Consider the following 19212-nt stretch of genomic DNA (forward strand, 5'->3'; position numbering starts at 1 on the left):
TCTGCAGATTGGCACCTCACGTCACATCATTTTACCGAAGTCAGCCCTATAGCTTCGGCGCAGTACCGATCACTGACGTTTGTCAACAAAACTTCTGACAAACTTGCTTGACTCTTGAGACAAGCTAAATTACACCATATTGTTAATGACATTGAGCATACATTTTTTTAAATACCTTCGCGAAGTAAAACTTCTGTACGTAGTACTTATTATTATTCTGTGGTAGTACCTATGACGCAAGGACAAATTCATAGAGATTATAGAATGTGCGTCCTTCGGCATTTATGATGCCTTAGGGATGTTATGATATAACTCGGCGGAATTTGCGTGTAGCCTTGGTAACTCATGTGTTGGTTATGTCATTTTAATGTAGAGATGATTTCATTTATTCATTTTAATAGGCAGTGAAACGAGTACTCTGCTGTTGTATTAGTAATTTTCACAAATAAATATACACTAAGCATATTGGTGCCCAAGTGAATGTTCATAATTTGCAAAATGGTAGGTACTGAATTTATGAAAAAATAGGATACCGTGAAAATAGGATCCTATTGCCATTACAAATTACCGAATCTACAAGGGAATCGCGTTTTTATCTTTATATATAAAAATGAAACCCGTTTCGCGTTGTCACGGCATCACGTGTGAACGGCTGAACCGATTTCGATAATTCTTTTTTTTAAATATTTGTGGAAGTCCAAGGATGGTTCTTACGGAAAAAATATTAAGAAAATCTCTACGCTAAGGCGGTACGAAGTTCGCCGGGTCAGCTAGTATCTAATAAAAATTTATCAATTATTTAAAAGGTGTGAACTGCTTAATTACAAGTGGGGATTAGGTCATATGAATCATACCCAGGGGAACTGTGTTAATTAAAATTGAACGAAACATTATTGAGTGTAAATGTGTCATTTCACAATAATTTTGTTGCCATAATAACATTATCATATGACCCAAAACAGCGAGCTCTGTTCACCAGACAGAAAGGGTATTGTCGGTTTATCATTTATTCGTTTATTGTTTGTTATTGTTTCAACAATTTAACCATAAAACGATGTTTTAAGTTTCCCTTGAGCAAGAGTGTATTTGTATAACATTATTTAAGATTTTTCATAACTTAGGGTACGTTTTCCTAAGCGACACGGTGATGAAAAGGCTGGCAGCTATTTCGGTCAGAGAATTAACCTGGCCATTCAACGTGGCAATGCTGCCAGCCTTTTGGGCACCATTCCTGACTGTGGCGCTGGGGGTGAAGTATTTTTTATTTTGTAAATAGTTTTTATCATTAGTAATTTTTTTCAATGAAAAAATAATGAAGAAACTTTTAACTCAGAAAAAGGGACTTTCAACTCGTCTCCCAGTTACAGGATTTCCTAGCCTGTTTTTTAAATCTACGATTCACTATTTGACCCTGAGTTTACCCACGTGGCTTTCGATTTGTCATACCGCTGCTGTCTTGGGTTGTTTACTAGTTTTTTGTCATACCTGGTCTAGACGACCTGGAACAGAGCCATTCCTTATGAATGGCAGACAATGGGCCTAGCGCCAGGGATGACGAATACCAAAGGGAAAACTGGATAATTTATGATTTCTGAAAGTGTCTTACGATATGACGGGTGGGACTATTGCCATTGGTTTAATTTGTGTGTAAAAATGGCTTAACGGACAACTTTTTTCTTTTTTTTTTAATCTTTGGACAATTTCACACAGCGCCAGCTAGCCCCAAAGTAAGCAACTTAATGCTTGTGTTATGGGTGCTAGCTTAACGGATATACTACTTATATACTTTTTTTTAAATACATAAATAATATACATAGTCACACCCAGACCCGTCACAGAAATTAAAATTCATCATTTCAATTTCTGCCCGGCCGGGAATCGAACCCGGGACCTCTCGGCATAGTAGTCCGTTCTGAACCACTACACCAAACGGCCGACGCAAACTAATCACAGTGTCTATTTTTCCTGAGTTTGAATATAATTTTGCCAGTGTCCATTCCATCTAGTTTTCTATTGAGAACTTACCAATTAGTGTTCTAAAATAAGTACAAAAGTTTCTCCATCTCCACAACAGGCGACCTTGCACGCACAATTAACATTTGCCGATGTTGCTATTGTGCGCCATAAAGCACCCATAAACGCGGAACAACGGGCGCAGTCACGTGCGAGAACATGTATGCGTTAACACATACAGTTTTACGATCTGTTGTCCACCCGTTGCGTAAACAGTGCGGTTTTCATTTACATAATAATGATAAAATCGATCTCGGTTACTATGCCAAGAGCTGGCCGCTTTGGACGAGCGCTGTGCAATTTAGAATAAAAATAAAAAACAAAAACTGGTTGAATTCATTTGTTTTTTTTTTAGTCACTGGGAGACTCTTTTTTCATCAAATGAACTATCTTTTGGTCTCAATCTGACCCAAACAGAGCAGATATGATAGAGCAAGTTTGCCTGGAAGATTTCAAGATGTAATTTCATGGGCAATCACTTTACGCAATTGTTTTTTATGCATAACAAAGCAGGTATTTGATCACAGTCGCAATCCATTATAAATTTACATTAGGATTGTGACATAAACAAACAATCGTTTAAGTTACAATTCATTAGTTTTCTACCCTAGAGTCCTGAAATGTCAATAAGTAAAATAAATACTAGACTAGTGCACGCTATCTTTTATTTTACAACCAGCTTAGTAAGTTTATTTATGTCAAAAGATTATGTTTATGCGAATAGGACGCAAAAACAAATATTAATTGGAATGCATCAATAAAAGCTAGGTATTTTTCCTTTTACGTCACTTATCTGCAGTAATTGAAACTGGAAGATATAGGTCACGCGAGCGTTATCAGTGCGTAGTGGTTTCGCTCATAAAAACCGTAACTAACACGATCGATGGTTTTTATGCCATTATAATTGCGTTTTTTCTATAGGAACAAACTATTACTCGGTAGTGGGAAATGAAGCCGGTGTGGGTGTTGACACTAGGTGTTTTCACATTATATTAACTTAGCAGGATGTCGGGAATAGTTGCGACGTTAGGTGCTAAGACATTGCAGGCTTATCCAAATAAAATAAAAAACATTTCCGAGGACACGTTAAGACGTCTGAAGATATAAAGATAGCTTTAGGTATTTACAGGCGTGTGGTCTCAAAAAGTGGTAAACAAACTTTATCGTACCTCATTACCGGCAATACGATTTCAGTTGTATTTATCAATAACATATCGTTCAATGATATTAATTAATGTTTTTCTGAATTATCTGCTGTTGATGTTGTCTGACCTTATCAAAGAAGGATGGATTTTTTTGTTGTTTGTGTTACTGGAGTAGGTACTATATCTTTTATTTGAGATTCTCATATTCTAAAGTTACATAGTCTTGCTATGAAAAGTAATGTAAGAATAATATAGTTTTTACCGGCCTAGGTCAAAGGTCAACTGGCAAAGAATGCCGTATATGTCTTTAAGTTCGCCTTATGTACTCGTGACCAATTCTACATTTCCAAGTGAAAAACTGTGTTTAGCTGTGCATAATAATGCAAAATCCCAATAAATATTCTATCATTCCTTTCATTTCTTATTAAATATCGTAGCATGATGCAATTTACGTATTAAAATACTTAGAAACTTATTTACATTTGCAGTTTGGCGATAGTATCTCGGTAGATATCTATATTCCCCACGGCCAACCGTCTGGCATTGGGTCCAAGGTTCGACGAACTCGCTGTTGCCATGTATTTGTACGCAAACTGGGCTAGTTAGGCCAATGAGTTTGCCCAAATTGATTATGGGCCCAACTAAGCAAATAGTCTGATTACAAACTTGGTTAAGTAACCGTATTTGTTCGGCAAACAATTGGAGTAAATCTAATACAGTCAATAGTATAGAACTTCCTGATACTGTAGGCATTTGTGATTGTATAAATCGGTTTAATATTCAATCTTGTATAGGTAGAAGTTCAATATTATCCATTTAGTAACATATGTTTTCCAAGGTTTCCCTATATTATTCTACTAAGGAAAATATGAACAGCAAATCCAAAGATTCTGAGAGCTTATTAATGTTGGATTGTGAATTACAAAGTCTTGATTTACACAACAGGATTGGTTTTTGTATAATGCACATCCTTGCATTAAATTAGCTTGTGCCACTTTGATTTTAGTCGTTATCTATTTTACGCTTTTTACCTACTTCGTCATATTTCTTTAAATGTAGTAGAACATGGAGCACCTTCCATATGACTCTACCTTTTTATTTTTTTTCTATATTTTTATGACAACCTTAGGTAGCTATGAGACTCGCCCGTATTCACAAACATTACTGTGAGGTCTCACAGTGCGCGTGGACGCACAGGGTAACACATGAACTAATCACAAAGCTCTCTTCAACGCTGTACGTTCGATTTGCTGCTTCACTTAAAGCAAGCATCGTTTGTCAATACGGGCATCTATCTTTAACCATAGAGGGTTTTCAATAGCAAATGCGATTACTTATGGTATTTTAACTTTGTATTTTTTCTTCCCCAGTTGTATACTGCGACTACAATGGCTCGGGCCGCACGCTGCAGTGGGTCGAGGACTACATCGCCAGGGACGTGCTACCGACGCACGCCACCAGGTGTACGGCTCTCTCGTACACTTCTGGACAGAGCGAGATTTACAGGTGAGAATACTTCTTATAATATCATCATTTCAGACATAGGACGTCCACTGCTTTCATAGGCCTTCTACAAGATTTCCATATTGCCCGGTTTGTAGCGGCCTGCATCTAGCGCCTTCCATATGGTCGTGAGTTTTTTTCATTTCTGGTCCCATGGTATTTTAAAATCAACAAAGAGTATCTGTTTCAATTAATCTAATTTACAAACAAATGGCAATGATGAAACTGAAATAAAAAGTGTTCTAGATTACCTATACTTCAGAATAGCATTAGTTAGGCTCATTTTTATAGAAATCTACGCCGACGAAGTTCAAGGTTAAATCTTTCAAGGTCCGATTGAATGGAATCCTCTGGGCATGCTTGCTGCATATACGAGATATTAAATTAACCCTACTACGGCTGCTTTGGAACATTAAGGTTGTCCAGGCCAGCAGTGCTAAGAAAATTCACCACGAAACTCCCTGACTCATTTGTGAAAAAAACCTTTATTACAAAACCAAACGGCCTCATTTTCATTTTTTCCATCAGATCGGAATCGAAAGCAATAATCCGGAGTGCAGTGGGAGCATGTCCAGAAGACGTGGTGATCCTCGGGGCCACCCTGCCGAGGTTCCTCCGAGCCCTCCGGCCGGAGAAGGTGGCCCTCTTCGTGTCCTCCAGGGAGACGGAGCGGCTGCTCATCACGTGGAGGGAAGTCGGTGCTGAGGTAAGAACAGTTTTTAATCCACCATGGAGAATCTTGGCCTACATTGATATGCTTGATGGAAAGCGATGATTTTTCAATCGTCAGATATCTTATAACAGTAGAATAAAATAAATAACTTGTCAATTTGACATAATAAAATTTCCCATACTGAAATTATCAATGTACATACCAACTTTTCTTCAGTTAATACGATTGAAAAATCAGCCCAAAGAAAAACCATTGACAACATTACAATTAATTTTTAAGGCTGAGTTGGACCACCTATCTTTGACCGTAATTATAACGATAACCGGTGTTTTTTGTATGGAGTTTGACAGCTTTTTGACGTTTGTCAAAGTTAAAGTAAGATGGTGCAACCCAGCCTAAGTCTGACTTAACTATACAATTTAAAATCATGCACACACTTAAATAACAGTTCTAAACAAATTAGGGGTAAGTATCACAATAAAATTGAAGATGAAAAACATTTTATAACAATACAAATACTAATTTGGTTTTGGTAGAGCATTCTTCAAACAAAAGGAAAAAAAACTTTGGGATAGCCTTGACCGTCTGGTGTTTCATTTTGTCTTAACGTCTGGTATTCCATTGTATTTTGTAATTCTTTTCATTTAACAAACATTATACTCTTAAATCAATTTAATTTGTTGTACACAATGGGTGCTATTGTGGAACGTCTTAACATGTTTTTGTCTTTATCATCTCTTAAAAAAAATGCATAAATCGTCCTTTTTAATATCGAATTTCCCAAAGATCCTCTGTCTGAGAGTCTGATGCTCGTTTTCACCATCAATCCCTAATTTTTAAGTGACTCCTATGAAAACAAAATTCCTGTTATGTGTTGTGAAAGATCAATAAATTATACCTACTTAAACTGTTAGAAGAAACGGGCTGGAGGACGTAGCGTGGGCAGGCCTCCTACTAGGTGGACCGACAATCTGGTAAAAGTCGCGGGAAGAGCCTGGATGCGGGCAGCGCAGGACCGTTCATTGTGGAAAACCTTGGTGGAGGCCTTTGTCCAGCAGTGGACTTCATTTGGCTGAAACGAACGAAACTGTTAGAAAAATAGACCTAAACTTTAAACTATTCATCCTTGTGCACTAGTTGCGTAACTAAGTAGTACTACAGTTGTATGCACCATGCGTGGTATCGGCAAATTCCTCTCCTTATCGGCGCACACGCAGCCAGCCACGCGACTCCTGATGCATTTGTTATTTTCATTTTATTATTATTATTTATTAATAACGACCACTTGAAGGCTCCACTTTAGGTTATAGACAAATCAATTATGGTGAGCTTAATCGTTTCAGTGGTTTGGTTATTATTTCTTGTGTTATTAAGTGGCTTCAAACAGCCTGAAATGACTCAATAAACGGTTTTAGTACGTAACTATGTCTGCATAGGATTGACATTTACTAGACAACTGCATACTCGTCGTGTTTCTCGTTCTAACTCGTACTAAGGTTTAAGTTCCACCAGATATTCAGAGATTTCTAGATTTGCCTGTAACTCACCTTAGGTAGTAGGTCTTCTGATAAATTTTGCCACTTTTATTAGGCTCTAGATTCAACTAACTTTATAATATGGATTTTTGGGTACATAGAATCATATTTTGAAAGAATTAACGTAAATAACTTTAGCCCAAAATAAAAGACCAAACAAATCAATCCCTTGACGTGTGAACGACGATTTTCCGATCGCTGAAATCCGGCATGAGTCGAGTAAACACATGTACAAACATCAGACTATCCATTTTTGTTGCAAATTCGCTTCTATTCCAACTACATAAGACCCCACAGTAATTACCTTGACGTGCCGTCGTCTGTACTCGAACACCCAAAAGCAAATAAATTCTGTTGGCATTTGTTTTTAACTGTCAACTTGCCGTAAATTCCATCGTTTTAAATAAAGAATAGTCCTCTTCTTTTGTGCGCGCTTATTTAATTTATTTATTACTGGCAGTGTTGATTTTTTAATCTTTATTGCCTTGTTTTTATAAAAAATGTATGCAATCTTAGCCATGAAACTCATTTGTTAACTTTTTTCCGCAATAAAACTTTTTCTCTTGTAGGTTTACTTTTTAAAATAATACATTCGAACGATTTATAACCATTTCAGAAAATAAACTTCAGTTACAAACCTTCAAACCGGATCTAGTAATTCGATTCAAAGCCTAGCTCAATTGCCCCTGACAGCTTATCACAGAAAGTTCAATTGGATTAGGAAATACACGACTGACTTGTTTACTCGTACGTCTTTATTAGTTTACGTCGTGTTTCTGTTAACAAGCACATTTATGGTCGTATTTCGTGCCTATTTAGCGCTATAATAGTTCAGTTTTGTGTTTAAAATAGCAAAAACGGGAATATTCCTATCTCCACAACACAGGGTGGAGAAATGAGAGATAGGAACAGAGTGTGGAGTCCAGTGATGCTGTTAGTACATAACATGTAACAGTAACCCGATTATGCATTATACTATTTTTGGTCGAACAACAACAACCTACCTATTTGAATTTGATTTGATTTTACTGCAACTCATGTAGAGTGGGTCTTGCATAATGAAACTCAACCAATGTTACTTAACACTTAACACCAGGTGCGATTGCGGTCAAATACCTGCCTTGGCTAGCATAAAAAAAAAAAATGTCAGTTGAGAAGTCCCTAAGGAAAGCTGCTGTTTTAAAGCCATGAGTATAAGGAAACAAAATAATGTACAATTCGAAATTATAGGACTTAAATCAAACTGTACACAAATTAACATAAATGGTGTTAATTCAATAAACATAAAAGACGTAGAACACGGTGTTTAAAATAGCATTTCCATACTAAATGTCACTTTAAACAAGTGTTCAACGCCCGTTTAACTTTTTTTAATGCACCACAAAGTTTTATAGGCCAAGAGCTTCCTCATTGTGAAAATAAAACACTTTAAGAGCCGGTAGAGCCCTGAATGTCTGAAGTGTAATCTGTTATTGTGGACAATATTAAATGTTATTGATTACGTGTTTTATGATAATGTAGCTCATGCCGCGAAAACGTGACAAACGATAACGATTCACACACGCGTCATTCTTCATTTAAATGCATTGTAATTCAATAATGGTCAAGTCATAAAGCTTTGAATTAATTGACTCTTATTGTAATGTAAAATAAATCACATTTTAATGTAATTGAAGTGATTGCAGTAATAGTACTGCACTTGCAAATTATATTGCTGTTTTGCTATTGTAATTTGAAACTAACTGTCTAGACATACATAATGTACCTATTTTAAAAATATTTTAGTCTATCTTTTATCATTTAAAAGTTTTTACATAAGACGGAACAAAATGATATTTAGAAATAATAGCATTCTCAGACATTGTTATAGAATATCCCGATCTATTTTAGTGATTAATAGCTGCTTTATAAACCGAAAGAGAAATGAAGCTAAAAGAGCATTTCTCCGTTAATAAATCATACCAAAAAGCTTGTCCAGGTGAGTAAGTACACAATAACTCTACTATCTGAAAGAAAGAGATACTATAATCTTTATAAATGCTTATCTTATTGGAAAATTTACGCGACAAGACCGTACGGTCATACTATACATGCGTTAGTACTAACGCATGTATAGTTTCCAAAAATAGTAAGGCTCATTACAATTTGAAACTATACGCGACCATACTTTAAATATTATATGTAGAGCTATAATAATATTTACCTGCTACTACTTAAAGCTAGTATTCATTTTGTGCCTAAAGTAAGTTTCATACATATTATGTATGTAGTAAGAATAATAAGAATGGTAATGCAATATGAAAATTGCGTTTTTTCTTGAAAATACGTAAATTCAAATGTCAAATCAGGAAAATTTTCAGGTCTAATATTAAACTATTTATTAATGCAAAGTGACAGCATCTGATGCCTAAATCAAGAGCTAATTTAACCAACCTGACGCCTAATACATAATCTCCGACATAGACATATTGACTTGTAAGAAAATTCAGAATTTATTTACACTGTTTTAGGTTACTTCACAAGACTAAGTATACGTCGTATTTCGGTCAATTGATAGTTTTAGTACTGCTCTACTTTCTATTACACCCTGTATTGCCCTGTACCCCCAATTACCCCCCCAAAGGTCGCTACCGTGACGTACTACTACAAGTACCTAGCTGTAATTGAGTCACGGTCTACCGCTCATAGAATAAAAGCCTTTTTACAGCTTTGAGGCATGGCTTTCAGTTCAGTATAAGTAGTACTTGTAGTACATTATGTAGGTTACGGTAATGATGTCAGCCTTCTCCAATGCGGGTAGCGTGCCCGCGGCTCCTTACCCTGCACGTCCTTGCGTTGGGTCCGTAGGGCTGGGAACATTCGATGGTTTTGCTATCGATATTGTGTCGTCTTTTTTGTACGCTTTACTTTCATATCACTGACAACGCTTGTTTTTTATTTATTTTATCTTATCACACGTTGTTACCTTTTCCTATATTTTAATTTATAGAGTCTTCGGTTAAGTTTTTGGAACACAACATTTTGGTATAACTTTGCCGATGTGGCTACAGTTATTTTCCGTGTTTTTGGTGGTAATATGCATGAGTCCAATCGGTTTGGATGTGGAATATTTAACTTCACTCTACATCCTTTTTTATTATCTCCTTCATGATTTGTAAAAATTAAACCTTGTAAGATTACTTACAGCGACCATCCTGCGCATTGGACAGTTCTTGTAGATAATCTTTACTACTTTTGAAGTACGGTAGTATCGATAAACATTCCCTAACATCTCTAGCTACCCCGGGGTGACATAATCCGCACTAATCCGTGGTTATTTCTGAACATTACGACTGAGCCGTCCGATGTTTTTGCGTCGTTCTCAGGCGTATCGCTCGGGATGATCGAGCGATCGGTTTAGTGCTGACAAAGTAGATAACGTGTGACGTCATAGTTTATTTATAAGCAGATATAACTAATGTGATATGAGATGTATATTTTGATATTTTCATGATAAAAAATATAGCATAAACATACTAAATAGATATTTAAAGCGGACTATGGACTCGTGTAGGTAGTCAAAATTCAACTGGACGGTACGATTTTCTCGTATGCTGGTGTAGAATTTACAGTCGTTTGAGACCCTTTTTACCCGACTACGCCCGAAGAAGATGTGATTTCTAGTGTTCTTTTCATTAAAAACAAATCATTCACTTCAAGAACCCTATAAAACTATTTTGAAGAGAAAAATGTTGGATAGCGTAAGACTTGCAAACTGCTTGATGCACTACCGGCTCCCTTCATTTGGTATTCATTGGCAATCTTCGGAAGTAGTTCCTCAAAGGGATCGCTGTTTGGCGGTTTCTTCATCAACCGAGTTCTTGCTAAAGAGAAACTGTTGTAAATGGTTACGATGTTTTTAGCAGTTGCCTCGAAAAGTAGCGAATTTCGTCGCGCTTTTGTAATTTTCATAGTTTGAAAGAAAATTCTTCATTAACGTGAAAAAGTACGCGTAAATTTTTCATGAAATATAATAAAGGCACCGGACCTTTCCTGCGACGAATCGACTTCGTACCATTGACAATAACACCTGTTATTAAGTTTAAAATACGATTATTACATGCTTGTTATTGTTAATGTAATAGCCAACAAAAGCCTTTGTTTTCAAAACTTACATAAGTTTCTGTATAAAACATCCTGTATGAGTAAAAATGGGTCACAAGAACCAAATAAACTACGAGTATTTTGTGTGACACGTGTATTACGAGCTTTGTTTTGTGATTACGTCACATTATTTTGTGAAGATGTGAAAAAAGATGAAAATAATTTTGAAATTTTATTTTGGACTATTCATATTCTAAATCAGAACTTTTTAGAATGATACTTCATTCTGGTTTTAAAAACTTAACTAATTTTAACTTACCTGTAAATCAAGATTTTTGGTTGCAATGTAAAAAAGTAATTTGAGTTGAAAAAATAGTGACGTCACTGGCTAGTATTGCCATACAAAATCTATGGGAGTCTCGTTTTGACAGTTTTCAATTGATTGGTGGTGTAACTTTAAAACAAGTTTGAGTTGAAAAAATAGTGACGTCACTGGCTAGTATTGCCATACAAAATCTATGGGAGTCTCGTTTTGACAGTTTTCAATTGATTAGTGGTGTGAAATAGTCTATTAAAACATTTTATTACTGACTCTTTTCTATAAATGTATAAAACTGTTCTTGATGAAAGCCTTGCAAACCCGTTCCATACATCATCATGTAATGACTATGCATGCTAGTTGTAGGCATAAGGTCACACTGAGCCTACATATCAATTTGCCCATTAATTACCTACACACCTGTCTCGAGTGCTTTCCATCTTGTTGCTAACTACATTAACTTGATTGCAACACTGTTGGCACATGCATTACATACATACAAGTATATTTTTAAGTAATAGATCTTCGGAAGGCTCTTTAGTAGAGAAACAAATTTGTATAACATATAAATGTGTAAAGAAAATCACAAACGCTTAACATTCTAAGATTTAGATTATAAGGAAAGAAAACCGTTTAATCCCATTACAATGAGAAAAAATGTAAGCTTGATTTTCTTTTCTTCATTAAGTAGGTATCCGTTCATAGCTTCCTTTGTAATTTTCCTGGAAAATCTTTTTGTAATTTTAATGTCTTCTAATTATTTTTTCTTTCTTATTTAATTTGTTACACGATTTCTGTCGTTATTTGACCGACTTTTCTCTTGGCGCAATCGCATTGAATGTTGAATAGTTTAAAGCATTCCTGAACGATTTTCCGACCGTTTCAGGACAATTATGAGCATTCCACCATAAGTATTTAGGTCAGAATAAGCATTTATTTCAGTTACCACGCAAGGTTGTTCACCCTTGTTATTATTCGAAGCCATGCATATTAGCAGTATATCTATTCCATCGAATATATTCAGATCGGTGCGTACGCCGAATTCTGCACAATACGCAGATTAAGAGATAGGCGTACGTTAACCTGTTGGGTTAAACCTTCAAACTAAATCGATAGCAGGAATTTTGCTGCCTGAATGTAGTTAGCGCTATTAGAAACTGACAATTTTGTAAAATGATAAAAATATAGTTAAACAGAGGTTTAACCACAGTTAAACTAGAACAGTATGCCTAACAGTCAAGAGCAACATTCTTGTATTTTATTTTTTGATCTTGGAAAATGTAATAGATTATTAAATGTTTTTTCTTCAAAGTTCTATTATTATAGAACAATGAGCATTCACTAGGCTTCTAAATAGACAATCACTTTCAAGTTACATACTTGTATTAAACCAATGGAATCTTCCTACACATGCAATCGCTTACCTATTGGTTACGGTGAATTATCCGATGTTTTGACATTCCAATACCCACTGCCATACATTATGCATTAAATATCGCTTTGAATATTGTTTATTAATTTATGCACGAATTAATTACTCGTCAAGCAATCGCTTGCACATTTCGATGTACGAGCTATTGATATTATTATATCTGCAAATCATTTTTGCTCTTTTGGATGAAAATAAACAAAATTTTGAATACAACAAAGCACTATAATATTATCGAAGGCCTCTATCTGGTTCCCGAAAGAAACAAATGAAAAACAATTTGAAGAAAAATGGACTTCGGTCACACACAATAAGTTAAAAGATAAATTAATTATAATTTATCAGAAGTAACATTAAGATTTACACCTTTGTGTACAGAGAAGTCTTCTCAGAGATACACACCTGATAAACGAGTGTCGACCCTTCGCTTATCTATTCTACAACTTTTTATCTATTCTATAACCTTCCCCTTTTGTTCCAGATAATCAAGATACCCGAAACCAAAGAAGGGTTTATTGACCTGAACAACCTTGAGCAAAAATTGCAGCTGCACGCTGGCACAGGAAAGAAGATGATCGGTTTCTTCCCAGCAGCTTCAAAATTGACTGGTGTCTTGGCTGATGACGTAGCCACCACCTTGCTTCTACACCAATACGAGGCTCTGTCTTTCTGGGACTACACTCTGGTGGCACCATCCTCAGCTGTAGACATGAATCCGACCTTCCCAGGAGTGGATGAGCAGATGGTGAAGAAGGACGCGCTGTTCTTCAACTGTGAGAAGTTTGTTGGGGGAGTCCAAGGACCATGTATCGCTGTGGTGAAGAAAGAAGTGTTCAAAGACACGCCTTTGTATTGTGAGGATGTTGAGGTGAGGCTTATTGAAGGATATTTTCTTTTGCTTTTTTGGTATAAACTAAAAAAGCTTCTACGTATTTCGAGATTTTTTTTACCATTACTTAGGACTCCTTTGTCCTTTTACTCCGCCATTTTTTCCACATCGTGTTGTTGAAGATGATAAAGATGTTGATTCATGTAGTAATAAGTGCCTTTAATTGTCTTGTTACTTTTTGTAGCACAGAACCTAGATTCAAAGTCTAGCTAGGCTATATCATAACATCATTGTTTTGTAATCAGATGCTGTCAGAGAGAATAGAAGAGCTGAAGACTACAGAGGCGGTGCGAGCAGCAATCGTGATGCAGCTGCGTGATGCCGTCGGTCTTCAGATCATCGCGGAGAGGCAGGACTATATTACCAGGTAAGTCTACTATAGTAAAAAAAAAAGTATTAAAGTATGTTTATATCCGTTGTCTAGTACCCATACCAACCCATAGTACAAGCTTTGCTTAGTTTAGGACTAGAAGCGTAGTGTAAAATGTCCAATGATATTAAAAAAAAAATGACTGCACCACATACGTTTTACCAGAGGTGTCCTGGGGGCAGGGATCACACGTGACTTCATATGCACAAGCTGTATACTTATAGCAAAGAATTTTTAACAAAACGTACAAATTTTTTTTTAAATGATAGCATTAGAAAATCTCTCAAACATTTGCCTCTAGTAATAAAAAAAACCTATTGGATGTAGATGGTTGTTATTTTTGCAAGCGTTGCAATCGGGACTTGGCGTGGACTCGCATTGATGAAGGCTCAAACTAATGAGCTGGGTTATTTGGACCGTGATTTATTAGTCACACTGCACTCTATACTATGTTGATCATTGTATGGATGGATTTAAATTTTACCCTTGTCTCTACAAAGCCCTCTCTGTTATCTAATCCTACACTTCTGATGTGTTCGATTGATAGATAAACTTTAAAGCGATGCTTTATCATCCTACTAATATTATAAAAGCGAAAGTTTGTGTGGATATCTGGATGTTTGTTACTCTTTCACGCAAAAACTACTAAACAGATTTTGATGAAACTTTACAGTATTATTGTTTATAACCCAGAATAACATATAGGCTATAATTTATGACGATCTGTGACAAACTAAATTTCACGCGGGTGAAGCCGCGGGCAAACGCTAGTTTCAAAATAATAAGGTACTTTATAACAATAGTAGAATCCAAATCTCCTTGTCGTGTCGACTACAAAAGTACAAACCAGTGTCAGCCTAAAACTCCGCTACAAGAGATTAATTATTAAGATGAGATTAATGTTACGCAATGGGACAAAAATCAATTCTCATATCATTTCATAATAATAGGAAGATTATCTTCAGTCTCATAGAGTAAAAATTGCAGCCGTGATATTATATTTCTTAAACATTTGGAGAACTCGAGCAAAGAGGTATATGACATATTGCAAATAGTTTCCTTGATAATATCAATCGTTGGCGGAGAACGCGGAACATTCCGCCTGTAAACAATAAGTCCCGAAGGGCATCGATTGAACCCTGTTGATAAGTACTAACATATCACTCACCTTGATTTTTGTCACCTACTGACCTGACTGACATAATTTATGATTTGTAAATTATGGGTTAATAGGCCAGTAGAATTAAACACAAAAATTGATTAAATCGGAAATAATTCCTACAAAAGATTTTTTTGCTTTGATGGCTTCATTGGTTGCCCATTAAGACTCTCCTAAGTTTTCGACTTCGACGGAGTTGTGCTTAAGTGGTGGGGGCCCCCGAAAGGGGCGTTTTTTCGGTTTTCCGGTTATACCGCGTAAAGGACTTACCCTATCGAAAAGTGGTCTTCATGACGGTTAAAGGGCACTTAATCCTGCATTAAATAAGACCAAATTCATATGTTTTGGACAAACCGTTCTCGCGCTAAAGTTCGGCAAAGTAGAAAATATAGAAAGAAAGAAAGAAAGAAAGAAAGAAACATTTATTGCCATGGACATCACAGAAGACAAAAGATGTAAATAATAGAAAAAAAAGTAAATAAGACATAGGTGACATAAAATAAAACATACAATGAAAGTGAAAGTAAAACTGAGCAGTGCCACCCTGTCGCACAGCGATGTCCATCGCAATGGGACCCCACTCAGCATATGCCATGGCCCCCGGTGAGGGAGGCCACGACGCTGGTTTTCATATACGTATAATTAATGACCCTCTCCACGTCCAATGGCTTATTACCCACATGCTTCCAAGCCTTGTAAAGGGTCGCCTTAACCAGTGTAACCCTAACAAGGCTCACGAGTTTGATTCGCTTATCCTTGTTCGTCCCAGCCGTTCCTTAACTGCGGTTGCTGCACCTCTTCCTGGCACTCTCCTGAACGACTCTGTGTTACCTAATGTGGCTGCCCCTCTTCCTTGTACCCTCCTGTACGATTTCATTGCTTAGCCATATGCCTGGTCCAAGGTTCGACGCCACAAAATCAACTTCGTACGAGTGAAAATAGTTTAAATACTATTTCCCGTGCTTGCAACATTTTTCTTTACTGCTTCGCCTCTATTAGTCGTAGAGTGATTGTATATATCCTATAGCCTTCCTCAATGTATGAGCTATTCAACACAAAAATAATGATTTCAATCAAACTAGTAATTCTTAAGATTAGTGCGTTCAAACAAACAAACAAAAAACTCTTCAGCGTTTTAATATGAACTTGTTGGTGTTGATTTTTGGCGTCGAACCTTAGACCAGGCATACGGCTAGGCAACGTAGTCATACAGGAGGATACAAGGAAGAGGGGCAGCCACAGTAGGTAACACAGAGTCGTTCAGGTGAGTGCCAGGAAGAGGTGCAGCAACCGCAGTTAAGGAACGGCTGGGACGAACAAGGATAGGCGCATCAAGCTCGTAAGCTTTGATAGGGTTACACTGGTTGAGGTGGCCCTTTTCAAGACTTGGAAGCCAGTGGGTAACAAACCATTGGACATGGAGAGGGTCATTAATTATACGTATATTTTCTACTTTGCCGAACTTTAGCGCGAGAACGGTTTGTCCAAAACATATGAATTTGGTCTTATTCAATGCAGGATTATGTGCCCTTCAACCGTCATAAAGACCACTTTTTGATAGGGTTAGTCCTTTACGCGGTATAACCGGAAAACCGAAAAAATGACCCTTTCGGGGGCCCTCACCACTTAAGCACAACTCCGTCGAAGTCGAAAACTTAGGAGAGTCTTAATGGGCAACCAATAAAGCCATTAAAACAATAAAATCTTTTGTAGGAATTATTTCCGATTTAAAAGCTAATTCTACTGGACTATAAATAAACATTAAAGTTACCTACATATCTTTGTCAGAGACTGTATCGACACTGACTGAAGGCAGCGTCGTGAAGTCTTCATAATGACACGAAAGGCTTAAATAAGCGACCCGATATAATATTATAATCTTCAAAATTAATAATGATTGATTGTCATTAATTAATTAAGCTTAGACCATCCAAGCTGCGCTTCGCCTAGCAGGATTTAAATCTAGAATTTTATTTATATAAGTACGAGTACAACGGCATTATCGACGAATTACGAATGAATCAATCAACCTAAGTAATTTCTCACAAAATGTCATATTCAAATCTCTATATTTTCACTTAGGTACATACTCTTTGGTTAGTGGTTGTATTCAAGCCCACTCTACCAATCTCAGAATAAATTATGAGAACCGTAGTTCAAATATCGAGCTATTGATTTTATTCAATAGCGTGCGTGCTCTTCAGTACTGAAGAGTCATGAGTCGTGCCTAAGGGTTGCAACTCTTCTCTGTGCTAAGGGCCATTGGCAGGATATTTGATATTTCTACTAAGAAACTAAGGTACTGAGTAACTGGTAAGTGAGTATGGAATAGAAACATCAGTCTTTTAACAAGATGACGTTGAGGCTACATTTTGATCATACGAGATTGACACTGCCCTCGTAGAAAAAGTATCTATCGTTTTAATTTTGGAATCGCTTGACAAAGCAAAGTAATATATAAAACGCCAACCGAAGCGATTTCGGAATTAAAACTGTTTCTTTGTCTAGGGGCAGTCTTAGATTTTTTTTTTGAATTGGGATAGAATTTATATGATAAGATCAACAACCTATCTTTCCCAATTGGGAATAAAGCTGATAGAACACCAGACGTCATATCTCCCAGCATCTTGATCAATAAGGATCCGAATTTATCTAAATATTTTCTTAAACTATCCAAACAGCCACGTGTAAAATCAACATCGTTACCATCGATCGTTGTTTGTTATTCCGGTCCGAGGCCGATAGGAAATTTACCGCGTTCAGGTTCACGACGCTTTGACACATCAGCGAATGTTTATAGACGCCGTTACAAACACCTTTATGTTTTGCGAGCAGTAGCCAAGCATGTGAATAGAAAGCTGAAAATACGCCGATAATTGGGCATTTAATGAGCTAGACCTTGGCTCAATCATCAGTTTGATTCTATTTGTATGATTATAAATGAGAGTGAATGATTTTCCACCAATTAGCTTAATCTAATAAGAGCTTGTAATATTATGACTTTGACTTGACTTGGTTGTGTGAATCAAGTGCCACTTTAATAGGCAATCGACTTTCAGCAAGTATTTTTTGTTATATTTGGCATTGTTACGAAAACCAACACTGGTCATGAACATTATTAATTATTGTGTTAAAAATTCACAATGCTCGGTATCGCTTCGAATTCACGATAAGAAGGAAATGACCTAAATTTTGTTTACCAACATAATGCGAGGAATAAGTAATAAAAATTTCGTGAGCACGAAATATTAAGTAAACATGACTGGTTTCAATATAGGTTATGCCTTCAAATAACCAATGTGACTTTTCATAGATGTAGGTACGTTCATCGTGTAATTGGTACACACTGCACACCATGCACTGATGGATTTTATAACCAACAAATATATTCAATAACCAGTGTTCATTAATTGCAAAATATTTATATCCTTACCTTAGGATCTTCATCCTCATTAGATGAAAATGATTTTAGGGCAATGTTAAGTATAACCTGTCGTATCTTATCTATGTAGTTGTAATAAGAGATCTTTTGCAACAAAAATATTTAGCTTTTCGCGCTGTCGACTGTATATTGAACAAAGGATCCTGGCGCCACGTTTCTAACGTCCCAGTCAAACAATAAAACCAATGTTTGTCCAAACGATTTGCCAATATTTACATTTGCCATAGCTCAAAGAGATCACACTGTATCCGTAGCAATGGCAGAGTAATTTCTAAAAGCCTTGCTCTATGTTAAAAGTACCTGATCAATCCAATCATGGATTAAACACAGGTTTTCCGGACAGTCAGGACTATTCAATCTTGAAATTTTCGTACCCGTAGAATCAATAACACAATGTGAATTTTTAATTTGTATAGAGCTAGCTTTCCGAATTGAGAGTGTAAGGGAGGTGTTCTTTCATATTGAACTGCTGTTCTCTCTTTGTCTCAACCTGTTCTGCCCTACACATCATCGTCTTAAAAAAGGATGTTATTATCATATTCCTTTGTCCCTAAATCCCTCCCTGGTCAAGGACTTTCGATTAAATCTGTGTGTTCCAACCTGCATGGGGCTGCCAGCGAACTGCCGTTGTCTCTTTGTCTGAATGTGTTCT

The 19212-nt window shown here is 36.5% G+C and overlaps 1 protein-coding gene across 3 annotated transcripts in view; it reads left to right on the top strand.

Annotated features, from left to right (window-relative positions):
- LOC114361819 (uncharacterized) overlaps positions 1-19212 on the top strand; it is a 101121-nt gene that overhangs the window by 58493 nt on the left and 23416 nt on the right. For all 3 annotated transcript variants that reach the window (XM_028317010.1, XM_028317027.1, XM_028317020.1), the window contains exons 2-5: positions 4529-4664; positions 5190-5367; positions 13182-13568; positions 13835-13956. In XM_028317010.1, the coding sequence (XP_028172811.1) occupies positions 4529-4664; positions 5190-5367; positions 13182-13568; positions 13835-13956 (823 nt within the window). The remainder of the gene's footprint in view (positions 1-4528; positions 4665-5189; positions 5368-13181; positions 13569-13834; positions 13957-19212) is intronic.

The sequence above is a fragment of the Ostrinia furnacalis genome, unplaced genomic scaffold (genome assembly GCF_004193835.3).
Source record: "Ostrinia furnacalis isolate ACB-3 unplaced genomic scaffold, ASM419383v2 OfSCF0375, whole genome shotgun sequence".
Lineage (NCBI taxonomy): Eukaryota > Metazoa > Arthropoda > Insecta > Lepidoptera > Crambidae > Ostrinia > Ostrinia furnacalis.